This window comes from Balaenoptera musculus, chromosome 17 (genome assembly GCF_009873245.2).
Source record: "Balaenoptera musculus isolate JJ_BM4_2016_0621 chromosome 17, mBalMus1.pri.v3, whole genome shotgun sequence".
Lineage (NCBI taxonomy): Eukaryota > Metazoa > Chordata > Mammalia > Artiodactyla > Balaenopteridae > Balaenoptera > Balaenoptera musculus.
The window spans coordinates 34,739,922-34,763,255 of NC_045801.1; the positions used below are offsets into that span (position 1 = coordinate 34,739,922).

Genomic DNA, 23,334 nt, shown 5'->3' on the forward strand with positions numbered 1-23,334 from the left:
GTATTTTAGTCCACTGCAGTTGCTATAGCAACTTACCAGAGACTGGGTGGCGTATGAAGAATAAATATTTATTTCTCACAGTTCTGGAGGCTGAAAATCTGGGATCAGGGTCTGAGCATGATCAAGTGAAGGCCCTCTTCTGGGTCACAGACTTCTTATTGTATCCTCACATGGCGGTAAGGGCGAGGAAGCTCTTTGGAGCCTTTTATGAGGGCACTAATATGCTGTATTCTCTAATCAGAAGACACAGAATGGCTAAATAGATTTAAAAAAAAAAAAAAGACCCATCTATATGCAGCCTACAAAAGAATCACTTCAGATGTAAGGACACATGCAGACTGAAAATGAAGGGATAGAAAAAGATATTCCAAGCAAATGGAAACCAAAAGAAAGCTGGGATAGCTCTAATTATACCAGACAAAATAGACTTTATTTAATTTTTTTTAACATATTTATTGGAGTATAATTGCTATTTTTTTTTAACATCTTCAAAATAGACTTTAAAACAAAGACTGTAATAAGAGACAATGAAGGGCATTTCATAATGATAAAGAGGTCAATTCAACAAGAAGATATAACATTTGTAAATTTTTATGCACTCCAACATAGGAGCACCTAAATGTATAAAGCAAATACTAACAGACCTAAAGGGAGAAATACACAGCAATGAAATAATGGTAGGGGGGGCCTTCCCTGGTGGTACAGTGGTTAAGAATCCACCTGCCAATGGAGGGGACACAGGTTCGAGCCATGGTCCGGGAAGATCCCACATGCCACAGAGCAACTAAGCTCATACACCACAAACACTGAGCCTGCACTCTAGAGCCCATGAGCTACAACTACTGAGCCCTCATGCCACAACTACTGAAGCCTGCGTGCCTAAAGTCTGTGCTCTGCAACAAGAGAAGCCACCACAATGAGAAGCCCACACACTGCAACGAACAGTAGCCCCCGCTTGCCACAACTAGAGAAAGCCCGCGTGCAGCAACGAAGACCCAACACAGCCAAAAATAAATAAATAAATTTATAATAAATAAATAATGGTAGGGAATGTTAATACCCTACTTACATCAACGGATAGATCATTGGGTCAGAAAAATCAATAAGGAAACATTGGCCTTAAATGGCATGTTATAGCATATGGATGAATATATATAAAATATATGTAAATGATATATATATGATATATATAGATCTTACATATATATATATATATATATATATCTCAATCATATATATATAAAAGATTCCATACAGAATACCCATTCTCCTCAAGTGCACATGGAACAGTCTCCAGAACAGATTATATGTTAGGCCACAAAACAAGTTTTAACAAATTTAAGAAGACTGAAATTATATTAAGCACCTTTTCTGACCATAATGGCATGAAACTAGAAATGAATTACAAGTAGAAAACTGGAAAATTCCTGAATATGTAGAGATTAAACAACATGCTTTTGAACAACCAATGGGTCAAAGAAGAAATCAAAAGAGAAATTTTAAAAATATACCTTGAGACAAATGAAAATGGAAATACCAAAACTTATGGGATGCAACAAAAGCAGTTCTAAGAGGGAAGTTCATAGCAATAAATGCCTACATCAAGGCACAAGAAAAATCTCAAATAACATAACTTTATACCTCAAGGAACTAGAAAAAGAGGAACAAGTGAAGCCCAAAATTAGTTGAAGGAAGGAAATAACAAAGATCAGAGTGAAAATAAATGAAACAGAGACTAAAAAGGCAAGAGAAAAGATCAATGGAACTAAAAGCTGGTTCTCTGAAAAGATAAACAAAATTGACAAACTTCTAGCTAGGCTCACCAAGAAAAAAAAAGAGAGGATTCAAACTCAAATGAAAGAGGAGACATATAACTAATACTCGAGAAATATAAAGGATCATAAGAGACTGCTATGAACAATTATCTGCCAACAAATTTGACAATCTATAAGAAATGTATAAATGTAGAAACACAACCTACCAAGACTGAATCATGAAGAAATAGAAAATCTATTTCCAATTACTAGTAAGGCAATTGAATCAGTAATGAAAAACCTCTCAACAAACAAAAGTCCAGTACCAGATGGCTTCACTGGTGAATTCTACCCAACATTCAAAGCATTACCTTGATACCAAAACCAGGCAAGTATGCCACAAGAAAAGAAAATTACAGGCCAATATCACTGATAAACATAGATGCAAAAATCCACAACAAAATATAAGCAAACTGAATTCAACAATATATTAAAAGGATCACATACCATGATCAAGTGGGATCAATTCCAGGGATGCAAGAATGGCTCAACATCTGCAAATCAATGTGATTATATCACATTAACAAAATGAAGTATAAAAACCACATAATCATCTCAATAGATCCAGGAAAAGCATTCGACAAAATTCAACATCCATTTATGATAAAAAAACGCTCAACAAAATGGGTATAGAGGGAACGTACCTCAACATAACAAAGGCCATATATGACAAGCCCACAGCTAACATCATACTCAGCAGTGAAAAGCTGAAAGCTTTTTGTCTAAGATCAGGAACAAGACAAGGATGCCCATTCTCACCACTCTTATTCAACATAATATTGAAATTCCTAGCAAGAGCAATTAGACAATAAAAAAGAAATAAAAGGCATTCAAATTGGAAAGGAAGAAGTAAAACTGTCACTATTTACATACAATATGATATTATATACAGAAAACCCAAAAGACTCCACCAAAAAACCTCAGAGTAAATGAGTTCAGTAAATTTTCAGGATACAAAGTCAGTATACAAAAATCTGCTGTGTTTCTATACAATAACAATGAACTATCAGAAAGAGAAATTAAGAAAACAATCTCATTTACAATTGCATTAAAAAGAAAAATATCTAGAAATAAATTTAACCAAGGAGGTAAAAAACCTGAACACTAAAAACTGTAAGACATTAATGAAAGAAAGTGAAGAGAACACAAATAAATGGAAAGATATTCCATGCTCATGAATTGGAAAAATATTGTTAAAATGTACATACTACCCAAAGCAATCTACAGATTCAATGTAATTCCTATCAAAATTCCAATGGCATTTTTCACAGAAATAAAATAAACAATCCTAAATTTATGTGAAACCACAAAATACCCCAAATAGCCAAAGCAATCTTGAGAAAGAACAATGAAGCTGGAGGTATCATGCTCCCTGATTTCAAACTACATTACAAAACTATCATAATCAAAACATTGTGGTATGGCATAAAAACAGACACATAGTATAAAATTGATGCCTAATAAGAACCTGCAGTATAAAAAAACAAACAAACAAAACAACTAAAAAAAAAAAAAAAAAAAAGAAACCAAACCTGTCAACACTATGATCTTGGACTTCTAGCCTCCAGAACTGTGAAAAAATGAATTTCCGTTGTTTAAGTCACCCTGTCTGTGATTTTGTTATGGTAGTCCTAGCAAACTAATGCAGATGTGAATAAATATCTAGGATTCATTACAAAATTAAAAAAAAAACAAAAAAAAAAACAGACACATATATCAATGAAACAGAATAGAGAGCCCAGAAATAAACCCACACATATTTCATCAATTAATTTGACAAAGGAGCCAAGAATATTTAATGAAGAAACAACAGTCACTTCAATAAATGGTGTTGGGAAAACTGGACAGCCACATGCAAAAGAATGAAACTGGACCACTATCTTACATCATATACAAAAATTAACTCAAAATATATTGAAGACTTGAACATAAGATTTCAAATCATAAAAAACAGAGGCAGTAAGCTCTTTAACATTGCTCTTGGTGTGAAATCTAAAAAGTTATTGTCAAGACCAAAGACAAGAGCAAAAATAAACAAGTGGGACTATATCAAACTAAAAAGTTTCTGCATAGCAAAGAAATCCATCAACAAAATGGAAAGGCAACTTACTGAACGGGAGAAAATATTTGCAAATCATACACGTGGTAAGGGGTTAATATCCAAAATACATATAAGGAACCCATACAAACTCAGTAGTGAAAAACAAACAATCCAATATAAGGGCACTAATCTCATTCATGAAGGCTCTACTCTCATGACCTAATCACCTTTCAAAGGCCTCACCTCCTAAATATCACCTTGGGCACTAGGTTTTCAACATAAGAATTTTGGGGGACACAAATGTTCAGAACACAGCAGAAGGGGAATAAGACTCCACCTTTTGATGGGAACAGTGTTTGGGATGAGAAATGTTTCCAAATATATTAGGAAAATATAATATGCCACAGAATCTATGAAGATGTAGAATCCTCCTACTCCCAGAGATCTTTCAGTTACACATTTAATATTTTACATTTGCTCTTCCTGTTAACTTTAAACATCTTGAGGGAAACTAATACATACTGCCTACTACACTTCAGGCAATATAATAAGCACTGAAATGTGTTTCTGCTGTATTAAGATTATTCAATTCTAATATAAAAATTGAAAGAAACTAAGTATGGGAGCAAATAGCTTGCAAGACATAAGGAGATTCATAAGACATGTTAGGTATAACTGGTAAACAAGTTATTAACCTGTGAGGCATGTTAAAGATAGAATAAACAGAACATAAATGTGTTGAACATAGACAAAAATAATGGAACAAATGAGAGTGTCACAGATAGAAAGGGCTGCAAGGACCAAGTAATTCTTAAACATTCATACTTTAAGGATCATGTCACTTCCAGATTGACAACTATGTTACTCCTAAATCAACCACTAATTGGTGACATCTATTCTGGCCTCACAAAAGCTCTTCCCAAGAAACACAGATAAAACTCATTGCTGCTCAGCAGGCTAATTTAGGCAAGTTACAGCTGTGACCAGGCCTACTTGCTCCTGCATCCCTCCAAAAGAGCAAGTGTATGTTGGCTCCACTGCTGAGAACCCCATGCTCATCCTCAACTCTGGCCTTTGTAACTATACCACCAGCCAGGAAGGCTGATGCAGCAAAGACAGGATATATGAATACTGATTAACATTTGAATAGTATGGTCCTTCCACTCCCTCCCCTCCCCACATCCTATCTTAAATAGGTTAGGCATTCCATCTCTTTCCCCTTAATGTATGTTTTCAATTAATTTAATAAAACGTGTGATTCAAGTGACTCAATTGAGCCTTTCTGTTCCATGACCTCTAGGATGGCCTGATTACTAGTGTACTTGGAAGCTACCAATGTAATTTTCCACCCCAATAGGTGCTTTATAAGTAATATATTAGTAAATCCACACAACAATCTTATGAGGAAGCAATTGAGGAAACTGAGTCTCAGAGAGGCTAAGTAACTTGTCCAAAGTAGCACAGCTAATAAACAAGGGAGCTAGAATTCAGGCCCACGATGATATGGCTCCAGGATCCACGTTCTTTTCCACTAGTCTCATTCACTTTTGAATCTTCAATACGAATATGATGCCTGACATACAGCAGACATACTGTTTGATGACTTTAATTAAATGGTAGAATCCTTGCTCTTAGTTTATTTGCCACATGGCCTACGATGAATTATCTAACTTCTTTAAGATTCAGTTTCCTCACAGTACTTATTTAACTATTATTTAAAGTTACTATTTGAAAAAGTTTTTACTCAGCACTTGGCCTCTAGCAGTTGCCTAAGTAAGAAAGGCTCTCTCTCATCCCCCAACTCTAGGACAGGTTTGAGAAAGAGCTTTCATCGTTTTCAAAGCTTAATTTTCTACCCTGTTTTAACCACACTTCCCTCAGCTAATCACAAAACAGGTGCACGTTGTTCAAGGCATGACAAGGTTCCCTCAATAGTTCAGCTTCAAAATACTTACGGAAATCTCTCTTTCACCTCATTCCCAGTTTTTGTACCCGACTATTTTTTCTTTCTGTGGGCAGTTATCTTTAGATAGCTCCCCTGAGAGGCGGGGCCCTCGGCAGCCCCGGAGTCTGTCCCCCCTCCACACTCTGACTTTCGGCCTCGAAAAGAGTATTTCGCAGGGAGCCTGGAAGCCTACTGCCTTCGGGCTGGGTAACCTCAGTGGTTTATCCCAAGCCCGAGTTCCTGGTCCGTAAGCGGAGGGGCATCGCTGTCTACGGCACAGGGGCGTCCCGGGACCCCGCCGCTCGGTTCACAGCGCGGTACGGCGCCCGGCACTTGCTAAGAGCAAGTGTCACTACAAGCTTAGTTTGCTGAACCAGTTCCACAGAGCCTTCAAACCCCGTCCCCGCCTTCCGTCATTCGCCCCCCTCCTCACCCCGACGCCCCACCGACCTGTTCCCGCACACCTTCCGCCGACCTCTTCTCGGTCGCTTAAGAACAAAGCAGGGCAGCCTTCTCTCCTCACCAGTGGTGTAACGGTGCGGCCCTCTTTTCTCACCGAGAGCGTGGCTTCTCCTCACTACCGTTCCACACGCGAAGAGCGCTCTCTCCTCTTTAGCTCCTCCTGTGTGTGGTCAGACCGCTACCTGGCGGTCTCTCAGGCCGAGTTAGCGCGACATACCGTGTTCCTGAGGCACGGCGAGAGCTAGCTGGAGAGTCTCGACCAGGAGAGACGACCTGGCAGGTCCGGGCACCTCCTGCACCGCGCGACTAAAGGACGGCCTCGCGGGAAGGGCCGAAAGCCGAATCCCTCAGGCCACTGACTGGGGGGCGTGGCGGGGGGGGGGGGGGGGCTCTGGGCAAGTTCCTCAGGGAGCAAGCAGGGGGCGGTGCCGGCGTGGGGGCGGGGCCTGCCGGAGGAGGCAGGGCCTGGAGGCGTAGGAGGCGGGGCCAGCAGGCGCAGGGAGACACTCACTGGGCAGGCGGGAGGTGGGGCCGGCGCAGCGGAGTGGGGCGGGGCCGGCCGGAGCAGGCGGGTCCCTGAGGCCGGGGAGGCGGGGCCAGGCCAGAGCTGGGCCAGTCCCTCAATGGGCAGGCGAGAAAGCGAGGTCGAGAGTGGAGCGGGGCGGGGCCGGCAGGAGTAGGAGGGGTCGGGGCCGACTCAGGACCCGCCGGCCACTAGGTTCCCAGTTGGAGGTGGCTTGAGGCACTTGGTTCCCTCTGCTCTCGTAGCTCTGGCGGAGTCTGCGCGATGGGAGACCCGGAAAGGCCGGAAGCGGCCAGGCCCGAGCAGGAGGAGGTAAACATTGCTGGTGCTTCCTCTCCCGCCCCACAGTCACGCCTGGCCTCTAGATTGCGGGTTGTGGCGGGGACCTGCAAGGCGCAGGAGCGCTGTGGGAAATTTTATTCATTGCCTTCTGAAACCCGGTGTAGGCCCGGCTTCGAGTCCTCGCTGCGGACGGGTTTCATCTTTTCGAGCTCCCGGGAGGCCGTCCCCGGGGAGGGGTGAGGAGGGAGCCGGGTTTCTGCTCCAGTGCTCTGTTCCGGGGCTACCCAAAGGCAATGCTCTGAGACTTCAGACCGGGGCAAGGCGCACCCCCCTCCCATCCTTCCCTGTTCTGGAGCCCTAGCGGGGGAAATTGAGGCAAGGGCCGAGAACTGGTGGCTCTACTGGAGAAATGCATGCCATCTCTGGGATCGGTAAAAGGACTTGGAAGGATGCCTGTGGAAATTGACACAGGTGGATGGGGTGGAGATGATAAGTAGAATGGCGTCGGGAAATCCTCATAACAATGAAATGATCAGGTTAGGAGGCCAGTTTTCTCAGACCCGGCTAAACTAGCTATGAATCTTTGGGGTATCACTTTCTTCGTTTATATGGTGGAAGTGATACTTCCTTCACAGAGAATTAAGTAAAATGCTTTATGCAAAGTGCCACGGAAGTTGTGGGTGCTTAATAAAAACCTTAGTTAACGTGTTCATCTTTTCTGCTTCTATATTAGTAGAGGTACATAACAACAGTAAATAAGCTGGGATTCATTAGATTGTAGGGTTGTAGGGTAGTTCAAATTGTTGCACTATAATTTTCATACCCTGTTATTCTGTAAATATTTCTAAACCTGTTGCTGTGTGTGGTATCTTTGATTATTTTAATAGAGTTTCAGTTCACAAAGACACTTGCTTAGCCCTACACTTCTTCAGAAAGTTGTAGATTCCAGATTTGGGATTTTATTTTATTTTGACTTTGTAAACATTTAGTAGCTAGTTAACATTGTAAATAGCCCTCAAACTTTTTCTTCCCCTCTTGAAACAAATACATTTAGTACCAATTTCCCCACTCTAATGGGACAACTCAGATATTTTTGTTTGTGCTAGTAGCACCAACACTTATTGAGATTTAAGACCTGGAAGTTAATTTTTATTTATTATCCCTATCTTGATACAGACCCACAAACGCAGAGGCAGAGGCAGTACTTTAGATCTAGAAAGAATTTTAGTGAGCACCTGTTCCACAGTTTTTAACTCGAAACGCAAGGGTGCCTTAAGCGCTTTGTTCCTCTAGATATATTGGTGCAGCATGGGCCACCTGCATCAGAATCACCTGGAAAACGTTGTAAAAAATGTAAATTACTGGGCCTGTGCCCCAGATGTAGTGAATCAAAATCTCTTGGGATGGGTCTGGGACTGCATTTTTAACAAGCACTGCAGGTGATCCTTGTACACATATTTTAAGAACACTGTCTTGAAGAGTTTATACCTTGAAGGGGGTTTATGACTCTCCTGAGGTTTGTAGATTTTGTATGTGCAGCTGTGAATCTCCTGAGAAAGGGAGTTCAAACTTTTTATAGTTTCTCAAAATTAACTATCATTAATCTAATTGATAGTCCCTATTTTCAAGGTAAGAAAGTTTAGGCCAGAAAAGATGAAATGATATGCCCAGGACCACACAACTCAGTAGCAGAGCTAGGTTTAAAACCAAGATCTCATTCCTAGGCCAGTATTCCATCTGTTTTATTAGATTTGGTGGGAATAGGAAAATGAAAACACCTACAAATAGTGTATAGCTCTGACAGCATCCAAATTTTCTACTTCACCCGAAGAGTAGGAGAGAGGTGAAGGCAAGCAAATGAAAGTGGTGAAATTGGAGGTGGATGGGAGGGAGGGTCTGTGTAGAATGCCAGCCTAGATCAGAGCAGGGTGAGTGCTAGCTGGGGAATCTTGATCTAGATGGGTGCCCTAGCATGTCCTAGTACCTCTTGGGACCAGGTGACCAGAAACAGGAAGCACCATTCTGAAAAAGACGGTGGAATGTTGCCAAGGAATGACGATGAGAAGCTATTTCACATTCTCACTTAACACTTATGCAGTTACAACAAATTTAGTTGTCTACTTGCAGTCTTACCTGCTGTCCAATCCTGTTTACCACTGCCAAATTAATCCATCATTAAACCTGTGCCTCCATGTCACTCCCCGCAAATAAATACTCCCAAAAGGGTCTCAATTCCCACCAAAACCTGCCCAGCTCCTCAGACTGGCAAAGTCCTGTTCAAGCAGCTTTTTCACGCTAACTGCCACATCTTAATTCAGGCTGTCATTTCTACCTCTGAAATGGATGCTATAGTTGCTACCAAAATCTATGTTTTTTTCTTTTCTAATTTAACCTACACAGGGATGTCCAATTTATCTTTCTCATGGCATCCCAATTCATGTTAATTCCTACCCAGAAACTCTCCATGACTCTCCATAGGAATGATTTTTTTTTTCTGGCCATGCCGCGGGGCTTGTGGGATCTTAATTCCCCAGCCAGGGATCGAACCCGAGCCCTCAGCAGTGAAAGTCTTGACCACTGACCGCCAGGGAATTCCCAGGAATGATTTTAAACTGTGCTCCACAATGAATGCCTGTGAGGAGAGTTGAAGTCTGAGCCTCCCAGCCCCCCAGATATTTGAAAATCTTTAGCCCTGAAAACTCCAAGCGTCTTAGCCCAGTTGATATCCACAGTGTAGATCCTTTCTGTCTCATCTGTTGATCCTTGCTTTAGCCAAGTCAGGTCACTTCTGCCTTTGCTTTACATCCATTTCAGCCAGTTTTAATCCCAGCTGGCTCTTCTTCTTCCATCTGCCCTTTTTCTGTGAAGAGAAATACCGGCATTCTCGAGTCTGCATTCTCAGCTGTGCGGCTGCTGCTCTACCTGTTCTCCCTGAATAATCACATCCATCCTCTTGGCGACTACTCATAGGATCTCCACTCCATTAGGAAGGAGGGAGGTAGTGCCTCTGCCTACTACCATAGTGTTATATTTTCAGCTGCCTTCTGGATATCTTGAAACTGAACCCATTAGCTTTTTTATTGACCCAAGTGATTTTTAAAAGGCTTTTGTGTTTGTAACTTGTTATGGCTTGGGTTGGTGGGGGGAGTTAATTCAAATTAAGCTTTTGTTAAACATCTAATGTGAGAAGTGAGAGTTTTTGTCTGATTCAGTTATTCTCCAGGTGCTGAGCACTTTCTGAGTCTCTTATTTCTCATTTTGATCATCCAGTTGTTGGAGCTGGAAACCTCAAGGGCATCTTCAACTCTTCCTTATCCTGTGGTCCAGAATCCAAATTTTAGCAGGAATTATTAAATCTACTTTTGAATATCCCTTAAATCAGTCTTTTGTGTTTCTGCAGCTGATATCCTCGTTCAGGCAAGAGATGGATAGTGCAATAATCTGTTAATTGTTATCTCCACCTCCAATTTCTCTTCTAATCGAACCACATTTCTCCAAAAGTGATCATAAAACAAATCTGATTCTGTTCCTTACCTGATTAAAAACTTTCAATGGCTCCCAATAGACTGCATGCTAAGGCCAGATGCCAAAGTGTTATATATCAAAGCAGACCACTTTGACCTGCTCCAACATTTTCAAAAAAATCAACATCTTAATATCCATTTAAAATGCAAAAAATAGGCATATCCCCCTTAACCTCAGGTAAAGCTTGGAGATGGAGTACGTATTTTAAAAACTGAAAGTTAAAAAATGTTTTGTTTGTTTCTTTTCGTCAAAATGATGACACTGAGTAAAAAAGAAATTGTCAAAATAGTTGTATCAAATGGCGATAGGAAAATAGCTATGGCAAAGTTCATATATGTTTACATTCAAGACCCTTGCATGGTTTAAAACCTGGGCCAATTTTCCAAACAAAATCATAAGTACAACACTAATTGATAAAATTGACTTTTGTCTATTTTATTAGTATAATTTTTTAAGTTAATATATATAACATTACTTATAAAATCAGTGGAATAGTAAGTCTGTTTTGATGAACCCATCATTTTAAATTGGGATATAGTTGATAGTTGAAGATTTATATCAAACTTAGTAAAGAATTACCTCGCATATTTTTCAGAAGTTCTCTTAATTCACTACTGGCCAATTCTGTGGATTTATCAACCCTGTAAAATATGTGGATACCCGTAGCATTCAAAACGCATATGGCTAGTATGCTGCTGTCTGATGCACTCACGTACTTCTGTTGCCACCAGGATCAGTTGTCTTTATTTCCAGTGCTGTTTATACCAGTAGTACTTTTATTGTAATGACTTTAATTAATTTATTCATTTTCAAAATTTTTATTTATTTTATTTTTGGCTGCATCTGGTCTTAGTTGCAGAACACAGGATCTTTTGTTTTGGCGCGTGGGCTCTTCGTTGTGGCATGCGGGCTTCTCTCTAGTTGCAGCGCTTGGGCTCTGTAGTTTGCTGGATGTGGGCTCAGTAGTTGTGGTGCATGGGTTTAGTTGCCCCGCAGCATGTGGGATCTTAGTTCCTTGACCAGGGATCGAACCAGTGTCCCTTGCATTGGAAGGTGGATTTTTAACCACTGGACCACCAGGGAAGTACTGTAGTGACTGTAATTTAATTAAATATGTGGAAACTAGTAATATGTGAGTATGAAAAGAAAGTTGTTTCTATGAAAACTTAAACTGAGAACTTTGGAAAATTCAATAAACATGAATTGTTAACAAATTCTGTAGAATTAGATGTAAGCAAACAAGTATGAAAAGATTGGGGAGAATGATAAAAGAGATAAGGATTTTGCACTCAGATTGTGCTACCCTAAGTGTGTTAAAACTAGAAAGTATAGGTGTTGCGTTATGCTGTCTTAATGTCAGAAAGTCTTGGGACTCCAATCAGTGTGACAACGACAACATTTTGGCCTTATAGCAGAAGATTAGCAAATAAATGTAAATGTTTGTTTTAAGTGAAATCAAATAGTTTAAGGCATATATACTTTTCTTGTGATTCCTTAATTTAACCAGCTTTCAACTAACAGTTCTTAACTTCGAACAAGAGAGCTTCTATTATATTATTGTTACTATTAGCATTATTGTTTTTTTCCTTTTTGTTTGGTTTTGGAAAAAAAAATCTTGGGTCACTCCTGAAAAATAGAGACAAATGGTTACAGGGTTTTTGTTGTTGTTTTTAACTGCCTGTCTTTAATCTCATGTTATTGTTCAGTTAAGCAGAGATAGCTAGAGAAACTTTCATCTGAGTTCATCCAAAAAAAAAAAAAAAAGGACAACCTGGAAACACAAGTCCATGCTTTAGTGGTTACCTTTCTGTATGGTGTAAAACATTTCTGTCAGTTACTTTTATTACTGTTTTAAATGATTAAAAACATTTATTATTTTTTAAATTGAAGTATAGTTAATTTACAATGTGTTAGTTTCAAGTGTACAACAAAGTGATTCAGTTATACATGTATATATATTCTTTTTCAGATTCTTTTCCATTATAGGTTATTAGAAGAGATTGAGTAGCGTTCCCTATGCTATACAGTAGGTCCTTGTAAAAACACATTTTAGAGTGAAATTTTTTTTTTTTTTTTAAATAATGCCTTTTTTTTTAAATTAAATTTATTTATTTATTTTTTATTTATTTATGGCTGTGTTGGGTCTTCGTTTCTGTGCGAGGGCTTTCTCTAGTTGTGGCAAGCGGGGGCCACTCTTCATCACGGTGCGCAGGCCTCTCACTATCGCGGCCTCTCTTGTTGCGGAGCACAGGCTCCAGACGCGCAGGCTCAGTAGTTGTGGCTCACGGGCCCAGTTGCTCCGCGGCATGTGGGATCTTCCCAGACCAGGGCTTGAACCCGTGTCCCCTGCATCGGCAGGCAGATTCTCAACCACTGTGCCACCAGGGAAGCCCTAGAGTGAAATTTTAAATCTAATGTTTGTGACATTAGAGGGACCACATAGTTCTTCAGAGCACACTTGGAAAAGTCATTGTGAAGTGTTTTCTGCCTTTCTGGTTTATCTTCTTCTGTCGTCCTCCACATACCATAAAGTCCAGATATAGAAAGTTACTTCCAATTCTTAAAAATGTCATATGCCATCATGCCTTTTTCATATTGTTTTTTTCTTCTAAAATATGGGTTCTTAGCCCACATCCACAGAGAACCCTGCAGAGCCTAGAACTTTGGGATGTGTGGTTCTCCTGACATTGTTTTAAAATGTGTGTGGATTTTTCTTAGCATCAGGAAAATAAGCAATATGTCATCTTTAACCCAGTTCAAAAGTTTATGTTCGTGAAAACCCCTCTCTTTACATGGCAGTATCTTTCATAATACCCTCCTAATTCAGCTTCTTTTCTTAACAACCCACATCTTATCAGGATGGAACAGGAAGAATATAAGTATCCAAATGTGACTTTCATTCTGCAGCAGTTTTCATATATCCTGACATTGATCAGTTATTTATCAGCATTTTCAAACTCCATTTGGGGCAAGGGTGCTTGGTGCCAAAGGGTTGCTGCTTATCATGTCCTTCCCAACTTGCAAGATGGCCCACACAACAAATATAGTGAAAGTAAAGAATTCCAGCTCTGAATATATACCTGTACCCCAGGGACAAAATATATAACAAAAAGAAAAATGTAGAATCATATCAAAGTGCTACGTAGTAATGATAAAAGCAAGCACAATCTAGAAGAACTAAAGGAAGAACAATGTGGGCCAAGACAAGTTAGAAATATTTGTTGACTGCAGACCTCAGCCTTTTAAATTGGAATTTGAATATCTCACTTTTTAAGCCTTTCCAGCAGTTTTCTAATTATTTCATGAATGAACATTCCCTGACAGCAGTCATAGAAGGTATTGATTGATCAAATAATTAACCACTGTGATAGTTCTTTTATCAGTTCTTTGAAGTATAGGGACAGCCTATAGAAAAGGCCAACCAGAAACATCCCAACAGTCAATAATAACACAGTAATAATTTTAAAAGTTCATAACACTTGAGAGTGTGCAAAGTACTTTTATTTGTATTAGCTCCTCTGATCTTTATAACATTCCTTTTAAATAAGTATGGCAAGTGTTACTGTCTTTAATTTACAAGTGATGATGATCAGATTAAATGACTTGCCTAAAGACATGAATAATACTCTGTGCTTATTGTAAGTGAACACAATTTTGTCCTTTAATGAAGAGTGTAGAGTGAAATATGGTCATTTGGTTCACTTCACATTCTGCCATAGAGGCGGCAATTTCCAAAATGTTGATTTTCAATCTTATCTTTACTGTCTTATCATTCACCTGTGAAATACATCCTCATCAACAACACACTTCATGATCTCATTATACATAGTGATTTTAACCTGGTAAAGGGGAAGGCGAATGCATTTTGAGAAAGTTTTACTCTGAGATTTTGAAGCTTGCACTAGTTAAAAATCACTGCTTTAAGCCTTATCAGTTTGGCTGGTAAGAACCAAAGAATCACTTTGGTTCTTTCAACTTTATTTATAAAGAAATCATTTTTATTTTTCTTGCTTTTTCCTAAAATCAAATTTGGTGATGTCCTCCTGCTGTCATTTCACTGGTTACATCAGTACCATTTGTTCAATTAATTTTGCTTAGTAGGAGGTATTACAGTTGGCCCTTGAATAACCTGGGGGTTAGGGGTACTGACCCTTGGTGCAGTTGAAAATCCCCATATAACTTTTTAGTTGGCGCTCTGTATCCATGGTTCTGCACCCACTGATTGTCAACCAACTGTGGATGGAATAGTATTGTAGTTTTTATTGGAAAAAATTCACATGTAAGTGGACCTGTGCAATTCAAACCTGTGTTGTTCAAGGGTTAATTGTAGTGTATACTCTTTTTAACTTTAGTTTATCTCACTGTTTTGAATTCTGGTTTTTAGATGTAGGCTGGCCCTACTAGCTGCCATCCATACATACAGAGATGTAGTTTAAGGCAAGGCTTTGAGTTCAGACCTATCTCAGTTCTAATCTTATTTCTGCCACTTACCACTTGTGGGGTCCTGGGCATGTTATTTACGTACTTCAAGACCTAGTTGTCCCATCTGTAAAATGGGAATACTGTTACTATTTGACTGACTTGTACAGATTAAGCAGAATAAGGTATATAAAGCATCTGTGTGGTGACAGTTCAAAAGCAGCCTCAATGCCAGACCCAGAGGACATGCTCTAATGTGTATCTCCTGTTCTAGAGCCTGGAACTGCAGTGTCAGGATCTTACGGCTCTTTTGAGATGGCAGAGCCCTCAATGGCAACACAAACAAACAAAAAACTTGACCACTTCCGTTCTAAAAATTTGCTTAAATATTTGTGGAATGAATATTGAGTAAGTGCCAGGTACTATGCTAGGCTCTAGGGATTCCACAAGTGTAAAGTTGGTTTTTGCTGTTAAGAAGCATGGTCTAGAAGAGACTGTAGAGAATTAACAGGGAATTAAATTGCAGTGAGCTATGTGCTATGTTAGGCACCTAATCCAGGCCTTTGGTGTAGTGGGGGGAGGAGGAGATGTGAGGGCATTCAGAGGAGGCTTGCCTTGAGTGGTTATTAGGTTATTTCACTAATGTATTGTGGTCTTATGTTAAATTTTTAAAAATCTAAGGGTATGCGGTAATCTGAGCACAAGGTAAAGAGAAATTAACAGCCCATTCACTTACTTAGCTAATGTTTATTGATGTTACACTTGACACAGTACTCTGGGAACACCACAATATATAAAAACTGGTCTCTGTTCTCTTGCTGATTATTTAAAAAAAAAATATATATATATATACACACACACACACATATATATGGCACTGTCCCCTTTTAGAGTGCCATCCTCTTTCCAAGCAGTATGTATTTAGGTATGTGTTTCTTACTTTATCCCATAGAGCTCTGAGACAGCCCCAGTGAGACCATATGCAGTAAAGGAATGTTAACATGTAAATAGCAAAAACCAATTGGTACGTGGGAAGGGTCAGACAAACAAAGGCTGCTAAGTTTTTGGTAAGGAGTTTTCAGGTAAGTATTATAATTTCAGTTAATATTAGAAAAGAAAACATTAAAATTTAAAAAGTAGCTCATAACAGTAGCCTATTCGTGCCAGCATTCTCTCTCTGCGAGAGGCACTGAAGGGGCATTTTGTCCACAACTTTAGAAATTTGCCCACCGTGACGTTTATGGGTCTAATTTTATACTTATCCTCAAAGTAACAATAATGACAATATTTTGAGAGATTACTGTGCACCAGGCTCTGTTTAAAGCACTTTTAATCATCACAATTAACCTCTAAGGTAGGTATTATTTTACTGATGAGGAAACCAAGGCTCAGAGAAGTTAAGGAACTTCCTATAGCCACACAACTAAGTAAACACCATTAACCAGCTACCAGATAACAGTAAGGATTCAAGCTGGGGAGACTGGCTCCCAAAACGATGCTGTCTCCCGAACTTCCCCAGATGTGTGTTTAGATGTGAATAAAGAGGAAATCTCTCCATAAAATGGGTGCTTGTACTTTATTTTTCAAAGAGGTTATCTTCAGATACCAACGAAAATGAAGCAAAGTCAAATGAAGAGCCACTCCTAAGAAGGAGTTCTCGCCGATTTGTCATCTTTCCAATCCAGTACCCTGACATTTGGAAAATGTATAAACAGGCACAGGCATCCTTCTGGACAGCAGAAGAGGTAAGTAGCAGCACCGTCATCAGCAAACATGTTCTCTAGTGCAGTGTTCACATTTTCTGTTGCAGGACATTAAAAATGTTTAACTTACATTATAAGATACATTGAATAAGATCAGTTGTATAAGATAATGTTTGAAATTCCTGAGACTAAATACAGGATTCTCCAATGTTTTGTGTTTAGATTACTGTCTATAAACATGTTTTCTGCTGCAAAAATGTCATCTCAGTCTGCCAGATTTTTACCTCCAATATATTTCAGAACATTTTCCATTTTTAAACAGTTTTGGTTTGCTGTGACCAAATAAGACTAGTCTTTACTTCTGGTTAGTGGAACAAATAAAATTGCAGCCATAGCTAAAGCATGAAATAGTGAAAGCCTTAGAGACCCTCCTTTCAGATGAGAGGCTTATCTGATGGTGCAGAAGGAGCTGTCGCATGGGGAGTTTGCCTGGGCAGGGCACTCGCTTCTGAGGTGCTGGCCTGAATTCACAGTGCTCCTCTCAGTCTGGCCCTGCCCTCAGCCACATCAAACCTGGCACAGCTGTGCCAACAGACAGGACAGCTGTGGAATGTTTTCTTGTAGTGTGGCAATTTCCGCCTAGGAAATGAGTTGAACACAGCAAATCAGAAGATCCTCGCTGGTTTGGTAAGGGCAGTTGGTCATGCAAGCGGTTGCTCCATAGTCTGCAAATAATCATTGTCTTCATTTTTGAATACGATGGATGATCCCTGTATAGCACTCTGTTCTCTGTGTGTGCATATTTATCTATACAGATAGATATATCTATTTGTTTAGATACATTTGGATCTATCTGTCTGTTTATTTACCTATTTTTTGAGAAATTGACTCTTTACATATGCTGTTGAGAATGCAGACTCTGGAACCAGGCCGCCTAGGTACAAATCCTGGCTCTACCACGTACTAGCAGTGCCACTGGCAAAGTTGCTCTGTGAAACCTCTCTGTGTATCCTTATCAGTAAATTGGGCTAATATTACCTAGTTCTGGTTGTTAGGATTAATTAGATGTGTAGAATGTTACTTGGCATTTAGCAAGCACCAAATAAATGTAAGCTATTATTTTACACAGAATAGGGGAGATTTATACTAGAAATCAGAAGCCACCAATTTTTAAAGCTTCTGTTACACTGATTTTACCCACCTACCCATCTTTGTTATTTTATATTTGTTAACGTTATTAACATCTTTGTTATATTGTAGTTAGCATGTAGAGCAAAAAACCAACCCAAAGCCAAACCCAGCATTTTCAAATTGGGCCATAGTGCTAGACACACCTGACTGTCTCTGACTGTGGTTTTTAGAAAGTTTTTTGTGAGATGTGGTTAAGAGAACAAACGGAGTACATAGGTGGCTTTTTCATTCATCATGTTAAAAAAGTACTTGTGATACCTGGGTTTTTTAAATTCATCAAAAAACTTCTTACATCTTTTAGCAAATGTAATATGTGTAGTACTATGACTTAAAAAACACTAATTTTTAAAAATTAAAATATAAAGTTGGTACATATTTTATAGACAGCTTATAGGAAGATTCAAATACATAATTAATTGGGAAGTCAAACACATTTTTAGTTCCACATATTATTCATTTAAACAAATTATGTAAGTTACAGTTTAATCAACTCTAGATTTCATTGTTTTATCAGTGATTTAGCTTTATTCCTAAATATGCCTGATCATCGAAGCCTTGATTCAGAAGATAAAGTTCTGGTGTTTGGGTTTTTTTTCAAAGCTACCCAGGCCGTTCTGTTAACCAGTAGTTTGTAATCAATCTTTAGATTGTAAAATTGAGAATTTATTCAAATGAGATAAAGCTGGGTGAAAAGTTTTACCTTTTAGGAATGGAAAATGACTAATGTAGATAAGTTTAATATTAGAGAGCATATTGTAATATTAAAATTTAGTATCAGGAGTATAATACACAAAAACCAGGAAGATGTCAGTTAAACCCGAGTGAACTCTTAATAGAACAGGACCTGATTTTTAGCTTACATATTTTAAAAGCTGTATACAAATATTTCCTCTCTGCTCCTTTGTATCCCCAACATTTAGCACAGTGTCTGGCATGTAGTTGGTGCTCAGTAAACATTTTAAAAATAAAGTAATGAGAAAAAGGACTTTGGAAAATAACACAAATGATTGAAAGGATGAAACTTTAGTCATTTTTTGGAATGGTGAAAGAGATTAGGGCTTTGTTAGAATAAATAAAAGAAGGACAAAAGACAATTACATATTTCAAATGTTTATGAAGTTATTATGAAACATACTTAAGAGATCTTCCTGAGACAAAGTGATATCTACAAGGTACATTTAAAGACTATTTTTAAATTGTAAATTTCACCAAACTCTAGAGTACATTTCTATTAATTCCAAGGACTAGTTCTAATAAACATTTTCCAAAATATTTCTATTTCCAGAGGAAGCCATATCTATAAACTGTTTTAAAACCCAGATTGTTATGTGCCCGACATTACTTCTGGGTATAAAAGTAGATTAGTCAGCAGTAAGGTAGCAGCTACAATTGCTTAACAAGTGCCTAGTTATCTGTCTAACACAATGGTAAATATGTATAAAATGCTAAAGAAATGGCTGCTGAAAGGCATTAGTTTATTCACCTCAGTTCCTTCTTGACTGTTTCTACTCTCTCTTCCCATGTTGCCCCTTCTTTAATTGCTTCCAGATTTTGGCTTTCCCCCAGCTTTATTGATATAGTTGACATATAACATTGTGTAGGTATAAAGTGTACAACGTATTGCTTTGATACACTTATGTATGGTAAAATGATTACCACCATAGTATAAGCTAACACCTGTGTCCCATCACATAGTTACCATTTCTTTTTTGTGGTGAGAATAGGTTAATTTTAATATTTTAAAAGGGCATCCTGGCCAGCTTCTCAATTAGCTAGAAGATAGATGTCTTCATAATGTTTTACTTTTGTTCTTTTCCTTTGTAGTTGTCTTAGTTTGAGCTGTCATAATAATATAGAGTAGGTAGCTTGCAAACAACAGAAATTTATTTCTCACAGTTTTGGAGGCTGGTGATTCTAAGATCAAGGTGCCTGCAGATTTGATATCTGGTGAAGGCTTGCTTCCTGTTTCATAGACAGCTGGCTTCTTGCTATGTCCTCACATGGCAGAAGGGGCAAAGGAGCTCTCTGAGGTCTCTTTATAAGGGCACTAATGCCATTCATGAGGGTGACCTAATCACTTCCTAAAGGCTCCACCTCCAAATATCATCACATTGAGGATTAGGTTTCAATATGGACTTTGCAGGGACACAAATACTCAGTCTATAGCAAGAATGATAACATTTTTTTCTTTTTCACATTTTACTGCTAATGAGATGTCCCACCTTAACTTTGAAATGGAAGTCAGTTTTCCATACTTTGAGAAGAATTTAAGTTAAAACTTTTGAAAATCTTTTTATTTCAGGTTGATTTATCAAAGGATCTCCCTCACTGGAACAAGCTTAAATCAGAAGAGAAGTATTTTATCTCTCACATCTTAGCCTTTTTTGCAGCCAGTGACGGAATTGTGAATGAAAATTTGGTAAGATTTTTGTTTCCACTTTTGTTCTCATTCAGCAGTTAAATGGTAGTAATGGTGGTAAGATAATCAGACTGAGCCTGAAAAATGATGTCTAAGAAATGAACTTAACTCTTGAAAAATTTTTTCTGATGAAGTGTCAGAGGCAAGGATACATTTCTGTTATTTGACCCCCCAAAATATCATGAAATCAAGCATATTGTACCAATCAAAACTACTTACAAGGCATAAGCATGAGTTTGATTTTACCCTTAGATAGTAATCCTAATAGAGAACCTGCACCTTAATAATCTTTCCAGAGCTCTGCAATAGAGCACTGGGTCTGGCTTCCCATTTGAAACTTCTGTTATGGTTGGTTAGAAGGCATGCTTTCTTATTAAAAAGAATGGGAAGATGCAAACTTTCATTATAAGCTTGTAGGGGCTTCAGTAGATCTACTTAAGGTCAATTCTACAAAGCAAAATAATTATTTTTGGTAGATGTTCTAAAATTTATTTGGCTTTATAGGCAGTATCTCCACCTAATAGGTCAGTTTATTTAATTGCTTAAGAATATAGTATGCAACTAATTGTGGAGGGTTGATGGATTAAGCAATACTGCTTAAAATAATTCATAAGGTCTTTCTGACCTGTCTGTGGCATGACAGGTGATTTTTAAGTGATCATTCTGATGTCCAGATTCTGATTTGCAGTGTTTAATGAGAGCCCATAGAATTGGATATATTTGTTTCCCTTATCTTCTTAGGTGGAGCGCTTTAGTCAGGAGGTGCAGGTTCCAGAGGCTCGCTGTTTCTATGGCTTTCAAATTCTCATCGAAAATGTTCACTCAGAGATGTACAGTTTGCTAATAGACACTTACATCAGAGATCCTAAGAAAAGGTATTACTGCTGGGATTTTATTTACAAAGGTGGTTTATCCTATTGCTTGATTATGTTAATATTAGGGAACTAAATATTAGGGAAAGATTATTCAAATATGGAAGTTTAGGAGTACCATATTTTCTATTGCTTAATAATGTGTTAGATTAAAAATAACTCGTATAGGACCAGTAAATCTTTGGATATTATATCTTAAAAAACTGTTCGCACATTCTGTTTAGAAATTAAATATTCTAATTTAGTCAATTTTGTATAAGACCAGATCCAAAGCACTAATTTGAGTTTTACTTTCACGTCTATATTTTATGGACATGCAAAAATACAGAAGAACTACAGGTCTGTTGCATACCATAGAATTGCATAGAATCAAATATAGTCTGATTAAAAACAAGTGAATTGGAGATTCCCTGGTGGTCCAGTGGTTAGGACTCGGCACTTTCACTGCCGAGGGCCCGGGTTCAATCCCTGGTTGGGGAACTAAGATCCTGCAAGCCGTGTGGCACAGCCAAAGATAAAAACAAAAAAAACCCCCCAAAAACCAAGTGAATAACTTTGCCATTAATTCTTTTGTTTTTACAGGGAATTTTTATTTAATGCAATTGAAACAATGCCATATGTTAAGAAAAAAGCAGATTGGGCCTTGCGATGGATAGCAGATAGAAAATCTACTTTTGGTACGTAGCTTTAATTTATATATGATCAAATTTGCCTTGGGTTATACAATGCTATTTTACATGGTGTAGTATCACTATTCCTAAGAATTAATTAGAAACTGGTGAAAAAGTAATCTAAATCTGTTATCTATTCTGTTTATTAAATTGAAAGTTGAAAGGTTAAATGTCAGCGCATAATTACAGGTAAATAAGAATCAGTCACATAGACTCTGACAAGAATATTAGAGCAAGACTATATGCTTTCAGTAATGTTTATTTTCCCTAAAATAAAGCAAGTCAAAGTCTTAACATTTTTCAGGGAACAAATATCTAAATTAGTGCACTCAACTAAGGCAAGAAACAGCTTGCAATAACAGGCTTCTTTTTCACAGATAAGTTAAATGCAGACACCCTTTTGGGTGAGTTGAGATCCAATAACATTTTTTTAAGGAAGCGATTAACATTGTCTCTTATAATATAGTAGTTGGTTAATAAATATTTATTACATTTAATTAAAATATTCAGATATTTAATTTAAATAGCTCTAAGTACCCTTCTTATTCTTATTTATTTCACAATTGGTTGTCTTTACTTTCTGGTTTTATTCATGATGTGGGGAAAGAGGTCTCAAAATTTTTGGTCTAAGTACTCCTTTGCACTCTTAAAAATTATTGAGGGCTGGTTATATCTATTGATATTTTCATATTAGAAATTAAAGCCAAGAAACTTTCAAAATATTTACTTATTAATGCATATTAAATTAACAGTAATAACCCATTGCATTTTGAAATAAATAATGTATATTTATGAAAAGAAACACTGTATTTTCCCCAAAAATTGGAATGGCCTAGTTTTGGCCATTCCATTCTCACTGGAATGAGAATGGCCTAGTTTTTTATTTTTGCAAATCTCTTTAATGTCTAACTTAATAGGAGGATAGCTGGATTATATCTGCTTCTGCATTCAATTTGTTGCAGAATGTTTTTTTGGTTGAAGTATTTTAAAAAAATCCAACCTCCTTCAGATATGTAGTTAGAAAAGGGAGAAGTACTTTATCAGGTTTTTCAGGTTGTTGTGAATATGTTGTGTAGCCTCTGGAAAACACCACTGTATATTCATAAGAGAATGATGGTAAAAAAGATAAATAGTGCCTTATTATTACTATGAAAATAGTTTTGACTTCACAGACCTCCTGGGTCTGTGGATCTCCAGGGATCCCTGGACCACACGTTGAGAACCAGTGAAACATATATGTCTGCATTGCTTTCAGTTCATTTCAAGAATGAGAAAAGCAGTGGTTCTCAGTGTGCATAAAGTCATCTGGAGAGTTTGTGGAAAAATCCTGCCGATTCCTGGTCCTCATCAGAGAGTGATCTGCATTTTATACCCAGCTGATTTTCTCACAAGTGGATTGAGAAGCACATTTTGAGAAACATTGGCTTTAGAGAAAAACAAAGGGAAACATCAAGGTGTTCAATATGC

General features: G+C 38.1%; 1 protein-coding gene and 1 non-coding gene across 3 annotated transcripts in view; both read left to right on the top strand.

Annotated features, from left to right (window-relative positions):
- Positions 1–6,959: 6,959 nt before the first annotated feature.
- Positions 6,960–23,334, top strand: part of RRM2B (ribonucleotide reductase regulatory TP53 inducible subunit M2B) — a 38,089-nt gene continuing 21,714 nt past the window's right edge. For both annotated transcript variants that reach the window (XM_036830810.1, XM_036830809.1), the window contains exons 1-5: positions 6,960–7,097; positions 16,601–16,756; positions 20,208–20,324; positions 21,066–21,199; positions 21,779–21,873. In XM_036830810.1, coding sequence (XP_036686705.1) covers positions 7,050–7,097; positions 16,601–16,756; positions 20,208–20,324; positions 21,066–21,199; positions 21,779–21,873 — 550 coding nt within the window. In that variant the 5' untranslated portion in view covers positions 6,960–7,049. The remainder of the gene's footprint in view (positions 7,098–16,600; positions 16,757–20,207; positions 20,325–21,065; positions 21,200–21,778; positions 21,874–23,334) is intronic.
- TRNAE-UUC lies at positions 21,604–21,676 on the top strand. Its single transcript has one exon. It is a non-coding gene; the product is annotated as a tRNA-Glu (tRNA).